Raw genomic sequence first — 13,345 nt, 5'->3', positions numbered from 1 at the left:
CAAAAATACCATGGGAGAGGTGCCATCTATTTTAGGCAGAGAAGTTATCTAAGTTTTGCTGCAGGGATAGAGAAGGAACTTTAGCCTGCCTTTGTCCAGCAGGAAGAATTAATATAGGCATTGGGGAAGACTGCCAGCTGAACTAAATCAAAGGGCCTCCCTTCACTGATGCAGGTTACATCAGTAACCTCCTCTTTAAATGCTGTGTTATTGGAAACATTTATAGGCTGTCAGTGGTGAGAGGATTTTTTTTGTAAGAGTAAGAGCCAGATCAGACGTTCCTGAGGCCATCCTAACATATGTCAGGCTTCATCTTGCCTACAGGTGTCCGAAAGGAATTCTACCTGCAGGGCAGGACACATCTTTGCCAGTTAGAAGACTTTATTATACAATTGTTTTTGTTTGGCCTTGCTCTGAAGCATCTGGAATTGCCACTGCCGGAGGAGGGACACCAGAATAGAGACCAATCTAGCAAGGCAAATGTTTTGTTCCTAGGGTGAATGCTGCTGATTGTGACAGGCACTGTGCAAGCTGGGGCAGGGCCCTCTGCACCCTTTCTCACTCCACCCATCCTCCACACGTACCTGTGCAGGGCCAGCCACAACCAGACACTTAGGCCAGACATTTCTAACATGGGTTCTTACCGTTAATCACCTGCATCCATAGGTGGGCACCTATATACCAGGGGACCTGGTCTTCTGCTTTCTGGTACCGAAGTCAATGGCAGTTGCAAGTGCTCAGCACCTTTGAAAAAATGGCGACTTATATTTTGGGGCCAGACAGTCAAAGGTATTTAGGCACAAAGGTGCTGATAGTTTTCAAAGGCACCGAAGTGAGTTAGGCACCCAGCTCTGCTTGATTTCAATGGGAGTTAGGCACTTAGGTACCAAATCGTATTTACAAAAGTGTCTTTCTGCACCTTTATGTGCCTAAATGCCTTTGTAAAACTGATCCTAAGTGTCTCAGTGTAGGCAACCCCAGTTATAAAATGGTGGCCATGGTATTTTCCAGCATTATCAGAGCACCCCCGCTAGTGGCGCTTCTCGAGGATCCGAAAGCGCCGTCTCCTCTCATTAAAGTTTATCTGCATCTTGAGGCTAATTTTCCTCACAGGTTTGCAAGAAGCAGGATTTCGCAGAGGTTGACAGGAACTTCCAAATCCAATGCAAACTCAAACTAAGCTTTTATAATATAAATAGATAATCAGAGCAAAAATACAGCTGATGAGATGTGTGCCTACCATCATCGTAACCGCTTCGCTCGTGTTCTACCACTGCCCTTCACCTGTTACTTGTCATTAGATTATAAATTCTTCAGGGCGAGGACCAGGTCTTCCTATACATGATATCCTGAATGAACCGTTAAGTCTCTTGTGTTCTGCTCTCACAGAGAAAGTACATGTTGCAAGCCCACCACATGGATGATTGGGGGGCATTGTTTGACAAAGATCAGTGTTTGGCAAAAATTAATAATCTTTTTTCTTTCTGCCATCTGAACTGGAGACAAGTTAGTAAGCATAAACTATAGCTGATCTCAGTAGGAAGAAATGGGTTTGTAGCCAATAGGGAGCTGTCTCGTTATGTAAATTTTTAAACACCTTTCAGAGGAAATAGGAAGAGCAGAACAGCTGCAGACCAACCATCTCTCTGACCATAACCGCTCCCAGATCCCTCAGAGGAAAGTGCAAGGAAACCTTTGATGGACAATGAAGGAATAACCTGTAAAGCAAAGATCTGAGTGCACCGTCTAGCACTCATGACCCTCATGTCAATTGCTGACACTCCCTGAAGGACTTGGAGTCATAGAGTTTAGAGCCAGAAGGGACCAGCAGATCATCTAGTCTGATCTCCTGTACAGCACAGGCCACCAACACCCACACTAGGCCCTCCCGAAATCAGACACAAGTATTACAGCCCTGAAGAGACCCAACTATTGTGTGCCGCAGGCCACAAAAAGAGGGGCTGAGGTGCTCCAGTGCTCGAGGCCCATGAACTGGCAGGACCTTGATTAAGTGAGATATGCCCAGAGGATCCAGGCAAGTGACCCATGCCGCAGAGTCCATAAACCAGAGAATAAATTGCTCTGTGCTCATGTTTTTTCCATCTGAGACACTGGCTGTTGAGCATCTTCCTTTTTATTCAGATGTCAGAAAAGTGACTATATAAAAATGATTCATGGATCAGAGAGAAGCCAGGTTGAATTGGAAGATGGAAAAAGTCATCTTTTTATTTCTAAATGACCATTTTTGAACTCTACGTCAATGAAGCAAATAAACATCGCTCCCATGTGGTCACTTTCCACAGTGTAACTGCACTTTGACTGACTGCTTCAGATCCCCCAGTGAGAGGAAGCAGAATGGCAATGACTAGGCTGGGGACAGCAGGCCTGTCACATGCTGACTCTTACCTCCTCACACTACAGCCAGTTTGCAGCATATCAGTGCTCTGGTGGCACATCACAGACAAAGAGCTGACAAGCCTTTCATTTAAACATGTCATGAGATGTGCTACAAAATACATCAGCTATCCCTGCACAAAACTGCACTGGACATCGACGACACAGTATAGTGCTGGGCTGTATGGATACTGTGATTCCATCACTCTCCGTTAGGCTAGGATTACAGAGAGCAATTACTAAGTATAAACCATATTCACATCTGGTGTGACTCCTTGAACTGGAGTTACATCAGGGATGAGCTTGACCCTAGTATCTCTTGGCCCTACATGTTTTTACTAAGCTCATTGCAGGCCGTTGTCTTAACCAATAGAACAGTAAGCACAATGGCAGTGACGCTATGGGTTTTGCAAGTTACCGTTAATAAACGGAATGATTGAGAAGATGCTACTAGACTGGACATGAAGTATGAAGAGACAAGGAAACACACTGGGCCAAATTCATTGCTGGCATAATTCCATTGGCTTCAGAGGAGTTTGATTAAGAATGAACATGGCCTGCAAAAATGTAATAGATTTAAGGCATGTCTACACTGTTGCTTAAGTCGATCTAACTTACTTCGCTCAGGGGTGTGAAAAAGACACCCTCCTGAGCGACGCAAGTTACAGCGACCTAAGTGCTGTCCACTCCAGCGCTATGTCAGTGGGAGACACTCTCCAGCCGACACAGCTTCTGCCTCTCGTGGAGTTGATTATGCCGACAGGCGCACGCTCTGTCTTCGGCATAGAGCATCTTCACCCGGCGTGCTACAGTGATGCAGATGCACCAGTATAGCGCTTCTAGTGTAGACCTGCCCATAGGCACAAGCCTGTGGGTGGATTAAACATAAATCCGAGTTTGTCTGGCAAAACGACAGTCCTGTAAACCCGACTCATACCGTGTTCCTCACATAGAGATGCTTGGAAAAGATAGAGCAGACTCCATTACTGTTCCCTCTGCCCTGTTCACAGGCAGAGGTCTAAAACCAAATTGGAAAGATGCCACAGAGATCTTCAAAAGAGCAGAGTGTGGATTTTTGTTATCTTTAGCTCATCCCTCCTGTTTATTACTTTTCAGCTGTAGATTTTTTTTATTAATCTCTTTATTAGCTCCATTCCCATTAAAATGTCTGAATGCCACATTTACAGTAACATTGGTCACTCAGCTATAGCCCCAAACCAAAGCTTAATGAAATCCAGGACTTTCAGCCAAATTTGATTTTTTAATCCTTTCGGAATCTGGACATAAATATACACCCTGTGGACCAGATTCTGATCTCCATTACATATGTGTCTATCCAGTCTAGCTGCATGGAGTTGCTCTCGATGTATCTATGTGTGCCAGTTCTACTCCATGGAATTCTAGAGGGTTGCACGGGTATAACTGTGAACGGACTTTGGGCCCCAGGGCCAGAATTTTCAGAAGAGCTCTGCTCACATTTAGGCACCAAAATAAGCAGCCAGATTTTCAAAAGCACTCATGGTGTTGGGTGAGGTCCTAATGTGAACATCTAGTCACAGGTATATCCATAGGAGCTGCATTTTTGTAACTCTAGCCTAATTTACGTGCCTTCATAAGTGCTGAGCTCGTTTGCAAGCCTAGACCTATTTCTGGGTACTGAGCCCTTGAAAATCTGCCCTGAGCTCTTTGGAAATGTGGCCCTATATGTTTTCCTAAGCATTCATTTGGTTGATGGTGTGGAAAATGCCATAATCCTAAAATTTAATCTGTTTTAAGGAACCCACGATGCCAGGGCACCAATTTTAAAAATGTTTTAAAGAGTCATAACATACCAAAAGGAGAAAGCAAAATATCCAAATCCACTTAAAGAAACAAATGGATTCATATCTTTCCACTTATGCACTGTAGCACCTTTTATCTGAACAAACATTAACTAAACCTCAGAACACCCCTGCGAAGTAGGTCAATTCTGTCCATTGTAAAGATGCTGAGTAAAATGCTAGGTAGAGAGAGGTTGAGGGATGTGACCAAGGTCAGACAGTAAGGTGGCAGCAATTCTATAACAACATCATTCTTTTCATCTTCAGTTTGTTTTAGGAACATGGGTTCCATCCACACGGGCAATTCCTATGGTCTATCTCAGATGGTGGCCAGCACCACCTACTTTGGAGGAAGGAGTAAGAACCCCAGAGTAGCAGATGTGGATAATCTGCCTGCCACATTAGGTCTCATCCTTGTCTTTGGGAGTTAGAGCTTGGCTTAAGCCCTGACACACAGTGTTTAATATCCCTTCCATATAATATAAACATTTTAACCTAGCTCACCTTCATAGCTCCCTATCATTAGGGTAATTATTGTTCCCTTTTTAAAGATGGGGAAAGCAGAGCAAAGAAATGAAGTGACTCGCCCAAGGCCCGAGAGAGATTTACTGTCAGAGAAGGAAATGCAACGCAGATGTCTTGGTACCCAGTTTTCGGTTCCAACCAGACCCTCCATAGTCTGGTTGAACAACTATTTATTGGATTTCCATTGCTTCCAGACCAAACTGCTTCATGTCCTGGCACGTGGAAAGAGCCAGCAGTTCTGCGTGTGGCAAACAGATTTCAGAAACGTGATGATGCAGATTCCCAGAATAACCGCACAGAGGAACTGTACCCGTGTCTCACCAAAGGCAAGAAACCTTGTAAAAGAGAGAGCAGCTGTTACTGTCCATTGCTCAGTGAGCTGTGTCTTAAATAATTGTTTCTCTCAGGCCTTATTGCAGCAAAACAAAAAAGCTTTCAGAAGGTGCTATGCATTTAAAACAAAAAAGTCCAGTTCCTGAGGTTTATGCTTGCCCACTGAGGTGTGAAATAAAGAATATTTCCCAAACCCAGCCCTTGCTTTCAAAGGCACTTGGTACAAATCACATCTATGTGTTTCCATGAGGAATATGGGTTCTGTAGTGGTGACAGATGCTGGATTGGCAGCGTTAGGTAATACTGTCCTCCATTTACACCCACAGCAGATACAGCATGAGCAGTGGCAATGGAAGTTTCCTCACTCAATTAAGGTGCCTCAGCCAAGAGATGGAGGAAGACTTCCAGGCTGTCAAATCCATAATACTCGCCCAGGATTAGAATTCACCACTTGTGCAGCTTTACTGATAGTAGCAGTGGTGGAGACTCTAGTGTAGACCAGGCTCCGGCCTTTTTACCACCATGTCATGGATAATGGGTCCTGACTTTCCTAGCACAGACACAGCTTCAGAGATCAGAGGGTAATTCAGTCTTCATGCCCCTTTTCTGCTTCACCTTTTTACTGAGACTACCAACAGTTGGGATGGTGGGTTTTGTGAGGTGCACATTTGCGCACAAAGAACTAGATGAAGCAGCCACCGAATGAATTCTTAATCCTGATTTCTCCCTGTCCTGCATGGGTCCACACACACAGACACACACACTGCACAGACCTTCCCATCTCTTCTGTTTACAAGCAATGGGAGAGACCAAAACAGGCAGATTTGTTTCCCCTCCAGTATTTATTGTTTTAACAAGACTAGTATACACCAGACTTAGAAGAAACAACATCTATATTTTTTAACCCCAAGGACTGGAAGATTTATGTTTTGAGGGAACAGAGAAAACAGAATCTCTTCTTTACCATAAAATTTGGTGAATATTAGAATTTTGCTAAAACCTATCGGGGTGGCAGAGAAATTTGCCTTGTCTTGCTCCTGAGCTTCTCTCAGAAGGATGGTCCAGTGATTAGGGTGATAGCCTGGGGCTCAGTAGACCTGGGTTCATTTCCCTACTCTGACACAGACTTCCTGTCTGTCCAGGACCAAGTCACTTAGTCTCTCGCTGTCTCATTGCCTCATCTATAAAATGGGGATAGTATCACTTTCCTAGCTCCTAAAGGTGTTATGAGTATAAATACATTAAAGACTGTGAGGCACTCAGATATTACTGTAAGGAAGGGCTATTTAAGTACCTCAGATAGATAGGACATGTCACCAGGGAAGGTGGAAAGTTCCACAATGTATGGACAGAGGTGGACCATTCTGATTGAAATAAACCAGGACCAAGAAGTTATCATGAACTATATAATGCCAAACACCTTGCAGTACAAAGTGAGACTGAAAATCAGGGATCCCAGGAAACAGTTTCTATATGTCACATTTCAGTGGTGGGGATGGGTAAATGTAGTGTGCCTTAGACAAGCTTTATTTTTTTATCAGAGGCTGTGAGGGAGGCGCAGTTCTGACTGGAGATAGCAATAAAGACATCATTCTCTGTCTCTGTAATTGAGATCCATGGGGGCCTCGCTCCAGTCTGGCCATACATACTGTTCTCTGGGGGACTGGGACTCACTAGTCCAGGGGTGGGCAAACTACGGCCCGCGGGCCACATCCGGCCTGCGGGACCGCCCTGCCCTGCCCCTGGGCTCCCGGCCGGTGAGGCGAGCTCCCGGCCCCTCCCCTGCTGTTCCCCCTCCCCCGCAGCCTCAGTGCACTGCGCCACCAGCTCTCTGGCCCGCCGCTCCTGCCGGGCAGCACAGGCGGCGTGGCTGGCTCCGGCCGGGCAGCGGGGCTGCGAGCTCCTGCTGCTCTGAGCAGCATGGTGAGGGGGAGGATAAGGGGCAGAGGGTCCTGGGGAGTGGACAGGGAGCAGGGGGCCATTGGATGGGGTGGAGGTTCGGGGGTGGGGGGTCAGGGGATGGGGAACGGAGGGGTTGGATAGGTGTGGGAGTCCCAGGGGGGCTGTCAGGGCATGGGGGTGTGGATAGGGGTCGGGGCAGTCAGGGCCCAGGGAGCAGGGGGGGGTTGGATGGGGGTGGGGTCCTGGGGGGCAGTTAGGGGCAAGGGTCCCGGGAGGGGGTGGTCTGGGGACAAGGAGCAGAGGGGGTTGGATGGGTCGGGAGTTCTGAGGGAGGTAGTCAGGGGGTGGGAGGGGGTGGATAGGGGGTGGGGGCCAGGCTGTTTGGGGAGGCACAGCCTTCCCTACCCCAGCCCTCCATACAGTTTTGTAACGCCGATGTGGCCCTCGGGCCAAAAAGTTTGTTCACCCCTGCACTAGACTATAGGATTTCCAGGGATCATAGAATCATAGAATCACAGAATATCAGGGTTGGAAGGGACCTCAGGAGGTCATCTAGTCCAACCCCCTGCTCAAAAGCAGGACCCATACCCAATTAAATCATCCCAGCCAGGGCTTTGTCAAGCCTGACCTTAAAAACGTCTAAGGAAGGAGATTCCACCACCTCCCTAGGCAACGCATTCCAGTGCTTCACCACCCTCCTAGTGAAAAAGTTTTTCCTAATATCCAACCTGAACCTCCCCCACTGCAACTTGAGACCATTACTCCTTGTCCTGTCCTCTTCCACCACTGAGAATAGTCTAGAACCATCCTCTCTGGAACCACCTCTCAGGTAGTTGAAAGCAGCTATCAAATCCCCCCTCATTCTTCTTTTCTGCAGACTAAACAATCCCAGTTCCCTCAGCCTCTCCTCATAACTCATGTGTTCCAGACCCCTAATCATTTTTGTTGCCCTTTGCTGGACTCTCTCCAATTTATCCACATCCTTCTTGTAGTGTGGGGCCCAAAACTGGACACAGTACTCCAGATGAGGCCTCACCAATGTCGAATAGAGGGGGATGATCACGTCCCTCGATCTGCTCGCTATGCCCCTACTTATACATCCCAAAATGCCATTGGCCTTCTTGGCAACAAGGGCACACTGCTGGCTCATATCCAGCTTCTCGTCCACTGTCACCCCTAGGTCCTTTTCCGCAGAACTGCTGCCTAGCCATTCGGTCCCTAGTCTGTAGCTGTGCATTGGGTTCTTCCATCCTAAGTGCAGGACCCTGCACTTATCCTTATTGAACCTCATCAGATTTCTTTTGGCCCAATCCTCCAATTTGTCTAGGTCAATGCAGTGATAGGCAGATTGAGGCAAACACCTGTGCCTGGAAATATGGAGTTGATTTAACAAACCAAAGGAAATACTCCTTGTGATCATACTTCAGTATTGCTTCAGAAATCAAAATCTGGTCTTTCTTCTTCTGCCTAGCATGCAAAGATCTTGAATAATTACTTTGTCTTGTGTGTTTAAACCTGGAAACAAGTTCCTAGAGCAGGAGACTGAGAGCTCCTGACTCTACCATTGGCTGGTAGCACGACCTTGGGCAAGTCACTTAACCTATCTGTGTGTAATTTAGGAATCGGTAAGTATTTCCCTTAGTCTACCTCCCAGCACTGCTGTTGTGAGTCTTAGTCAATATTTGTTGACCACTTTCAAGTCCCATTTCAACAAGATACTGAATCATGTGCCCATTCGTAAGCATGTGAGTAGTTCTACTAAAGATAATGCTTAAAGTTAGGCTCCTATTGACTCAAGGCGAGAGGGCTTTGGATGAAAGGTGGCACTGTGGAACTGAAAGGTATTCTATTCCCACCAAATGTCAAGTAAGCATGGGATCAACCAGCATGGAGACAGTATTTCCCTTACATGTTAAACTTCAGCCAAATGTCAGCTCACCAACCTATAAAACACAAAAGTAATATGCCAAATAACTGATATAAAGGAGCTGGCCTGTCATGCCATTTGATCACTCAGTTACCTCCAGAGTTTTTAAACTTCATTTTATATGAGTATTTCTCTATAAAACATCCTTTATTCTACCCATTACACGGGGTTCATTCTTTTGTTGAGGTCACTGACCTGATAAAATCCAGAAGCGCCTGACAAATAGTTTGATGTGTGCAACTGACACAAAGTTTGAGTCATCTGGACATGTTCCCTCCTACCTCAGCTAGTCTGCTGAACACCAGTCACATGACTGTGACTTGGCACTTTGTTTACTTTGATCCAATTATCCAGTACAAAGCTCTGATGTCTATTGTTTGGGTTGATAAGTTAACACTCTGCTGTCTAAGCAATGAAGCCACTCGGGCTCATAACATTATCTAACTGTATTTTCTGTTCTCTGACACCAGATGCAGTAAATTACATTTACTCCCAGATCCCCGAACTCCCAACCCTCTATTCACGAACAGCAGAGCCAGTTCCTGGGTGGGACGGATCAAGCAGGGTACCTGGTAAGTCGCAAGGAGATCTGTATTCTATTAGCAATCCAGGAGACACAAACTTCTGTTTATACATAGATCTATATTAACCTTAACGGGACTGGTGCCCAGATATAGTTTAAATGCCACGTGATTTTTATTCTGTGAATAAGTCAAGGCTCTTTGAACAGCAGCGAGCAATTTCAAAGTCATTTATTTATATTACATACTTCGTGAGTCCTAAAAAGTAGCATTGCACCCTTGGCAGATATCTTTTTAATGTAGGCGTTCAGCTTGATTCTCTCTCCATCTCTGCTGATGTAAATGTATGAAATCTAGGCCATGATAATAACACCTTTCCTGCACCCACACAACTTCCATTGAGATAAATGAGACACACACAAACACAACCCACTATGTGTGTAAAACCTTACAGAACAGAAAGAAGCTGTTTATTTCAGCACAATGCTTAACTCTTTAGGGGGCAATAAAAGATGTTACACGCCTTTGGGTTTCAGACTGAGGTTACAGAATTTCAGCCTCAATGTATTGCTAAACTGGAGCAATTCATGAGCAAGATCCTAGATGTTGATTTTATTTATATTTTCAATACTGTTCTATTCAAAACCATATGCTGCATGCATTAATGCCAACATGCCGCTCGATACATCATTGCCATCACAGAGTAGCAATAACGAAAGATTGTACATTGGCATTCCAGTTATTTCATGCAGCAAGAGCGTGTGTCGATTTGAGATGCTATCCACAAATGGGGACACTTCATCTGATTGAGTTCCTCTTTGCAAGGCGCCCAGACAGCACATCCCAGTGCTAAATCTGACCTGCGTTAGACAGAAATTGATACATCCCATTTGCCTGTGTGTTTCTAGCTCCATTGTGTCAAAAACACGAAAAGAGTCATCTCTGCTGTCCTCCATAACATAACCCAAAAGCTCGGCCTGCTTGTGTATTTCTTTGATAACTGGACTCCATGCACTGAAACAGCTTAACGGATAGGGCAAGCAGCACATACAGTCAAAGACTATTTAACATAAGCTTTGTTTTATTGCATGATTAAAGATTGTTGAGAACATCTTTTTAAAAAGCGACAGACTTGATAGCCATGTTTTAAAGGCCATTTAACAGGTAGAAACAGTACTCCATAAGATGTACTCTGGGATGTTGTTCTTATGAAATACTAAATCAGGTTACATTGTAATTAGACTTGTACAGAAAGTATACTTACAGTAATGCAGGCTCTCGTCTTCAGGTACTTTTGTACTTTCAGCGCTTCACTATCAACCAATTTCCAACCGTATTAATAAGTCGTGCTTTTTGCTGTTTGACAAGAACTGCAAAGACAAAAATTAATTACATGCTTTATTTTTCAACAACTTTTGGAGGTATTATACTAGATTCCCATTTCATCCGCAAATAGATTAACAAAAGCAAAGATTAGCAAATTTCTCCTGTTCTGCTTTTCCCATGGCAATACATTTCAGCAAGGATCTGCTTATAAAGGGTCCAACTGTGGAATATTTGTTTATATCAATGTGCATTTACTCATAGGAGTAATTTTAATCAAGTCATTGGCACTACTTCTGTGAGTAAGAGCTAACTAATGTAAGAGTCCCAGGTGTAACATTCTGAAATCAATACGTAACAATGACAATAAGCTCCCAAGTCAGTGTCTTAATACTTAAGGGTATAACCGCATCTATGTTAACTTTCTAACACAGATGAGCAGTGGGAAAACAGTTCCTTCCTTCCTTCCAACTAGTTTTGAAACTCTGACCCTAAATGCCTAGGAGATCATTGTACATCAAGAGTGGACATCTGGACAAAGGGATGCATCTTGCAACTCTTTCTACATGTGGACAAGTCGGTACTTATTTGTATTTCTGGAGTCCTTATTCCAAAAGTGTGGAGCCTCTGAGTCCTGCAAGGTCAGATACAGATGCGGGCACCAGTCCTCAAGCATTCCATAGGAGCAACTCCCATTGACTTCATTTGGGTGTTCCGCAGATGGAAGCCTTGAAAAATCACACCCCTGGTCTGCATTAAACAATATGAACTGCCTCACAGCTTAAACAGAAACACCATTTGAAAATGACAGCAACTTTTACATTACTGAGGGCTGAAGTGTTTGGTCACTAGGAGCCTGAGTGTTTCAGAGTGGTCGGGTGACTTTGCCGATATCAGAAACCAAGTCAGGGCAGAACCAGGACTGGAACCCTGAGGTTCTGACTCCTAGCCCCAGGCCCTAGCCCCTAGATGACACTTCCTCACAGAAATCACAGGCAAAAACAAGCAAGCTCCTGTGCAGTAAGAGTGGGGTTCTTCTTCTCTTGTTTAATCATCTTAATGTCTCTGTATCTTGGATTTAAGGTTCAACTATTTAGATGAGACTTTAGAAACACGAGTCTCAGAGATCCCAAAATGGGGACAGCCCAAACGACAGAAACATGCTGCTGGTCGTGTATTGCCCCGAATGATACACATGGAGACACTAAAACCAATCAGCCAATTAAATAGCAACGAAGAATACAAACCAAGGTTCTGCTTTAAATGCTCAGAGCTGACTGCCGCCCAGCCCTCTGCTGGACTTGTACACAAGTGCAGGTAGCTATTGTAGGGGCCTCTTAGTCCACACATCCAGTCATGGCACAAGCAGCAGGGCGTGATCCCTGAATGACATTGTGGGCAAATGAATAGGACCACACTGCACTCCTCCTGCTTGGAGAAGCAGTGAAGTGCACTCCACAGCAGGTCCCCTTGGCATGCACGCTAATCTAGCAATTCATAAGGGCACCAACCGGGTAGAGACAGGCAGTCATGCTTTTCCCTGTCAATAAGCTATAGGAATCCCTGTTTCAGACAGATGTCTTGCTTACCTGCTGGGCACTGGGCAGAAAGGTGAACTTGGAAGGCAGCAGGCTGGTGAGCCACTAATTGCCTGACTCAAGGGGTCCCATGTAGCAGGAGCAAGAACTAGCAGCCCCTCCCCACCCCCTTAAACTCAGCTCTTGTCTTTGTGAGCAAAAGCATGGGGGAACTCAAGAAGAGGGTGGGAGAAAACTGACCAAGCACTGAGGTGTAAATCAGTACATACAAACAAATAAAATGGGACTGTCCCACTTTTTAAAGTCAGCAGGGATATCGAAAACCTTCACTGTGGCTGCTCAGAATTTTGCTGGCTGGAATCTCAGATGCATGGTGCATAGCTCCAAGCATCTTAAAAGTGTTTAACGCAGAAGTGGATTTCTCTAGATAGGCAGAGAGAGGTCCATTATGCACAATATTATATGCTCCCTATGCTTATGACAGAGTTTGGCCCTAGGAAGCAACACATAAGCTTGATAATATGGTGAGGGAGTAGGGAGAATTGAAACCTCACTGGGGTAATTTTAATATTACCACTATTTTCAAGAAAAATGTATATGGATGGTATTGAATAGCCCTCCTAGAAAATGCAGCACTGCTAATAGACAGTGTAACAATTTACGTGGGGTTGGGGGTTTTTTTGTATTCACCAATAAGTAACAGTCTCCCCTAGTAAGAGAAATCCTCATAATTTTGTTGTGGTCCACTGAATTGGAATTTTCATGAGACAGCGTGGTAAGTTTCACAACAGCTGGCGACAACTCCCACCATGGCGACTGCAATTAATTGTGTGTTCGTACCTTCTAAGGAGACAAAATGTTTTCATCTTTATATAAGGAGCACTTAAATAGACAGTTACATTCAGACAAGCTGAGAGACCTTTACAATTGTACCTTGAAAATTGAGCTCTAGAGTTTGCACCACGATCTTAGAATGAAGGATAAGTTGTGTGCGGGCTGCCTGTCTACCCCTCTGCGTGGTGATCACAATGCTCTTGTTGTTACTGCACCTTTCTTAACTCT

General features: G+C 44.9%; 1 protein-coding gene across 2 annotated transcripts in view; it reads left to right on the top strand.

The window, feature by feature from the left end:
* The window catches only part of LOC144929085 (paralemmin-1-like), a 195,501-nt gene that overhangs the window by 172,391 nt on the left and 9,765 nt on the right, over positions 1-13,345 (top strand). For both annotated transcript variants that reach the window (XM_078852955.1, XM_078852956.1), the window contains exon 6: positions 9,372-9,473. In XM_078852955.1, coding sequence (XP_078709081.1) covers positions 9,372-9,473 — 102 coding nt within the window. The remainder of the gene's footprint in view (positions 1-9,371; positions 9,474-13,345) is intronic.

The sequence above is a fragment of the Lepidochelys kempii genome, chromosome 5 (assembly GCF_965140285.1).
Source record: "Lepidochelys kempii isolate rLepKem1 chromosome 5, rLepKem1.hap1, whole genome shotgun sequence".
Taxonomy (NCBI): domain Eukaryota; kingdom Metazoa; phylum Chordata; order Testudines; family Cheloniidae; genus Lepidochelys; species Lepidochelys kempii.
Note: the sequence above shows the minus strand (reverse complement) of the source record. Positions and strands in the feature narration are given on the sequence as shown.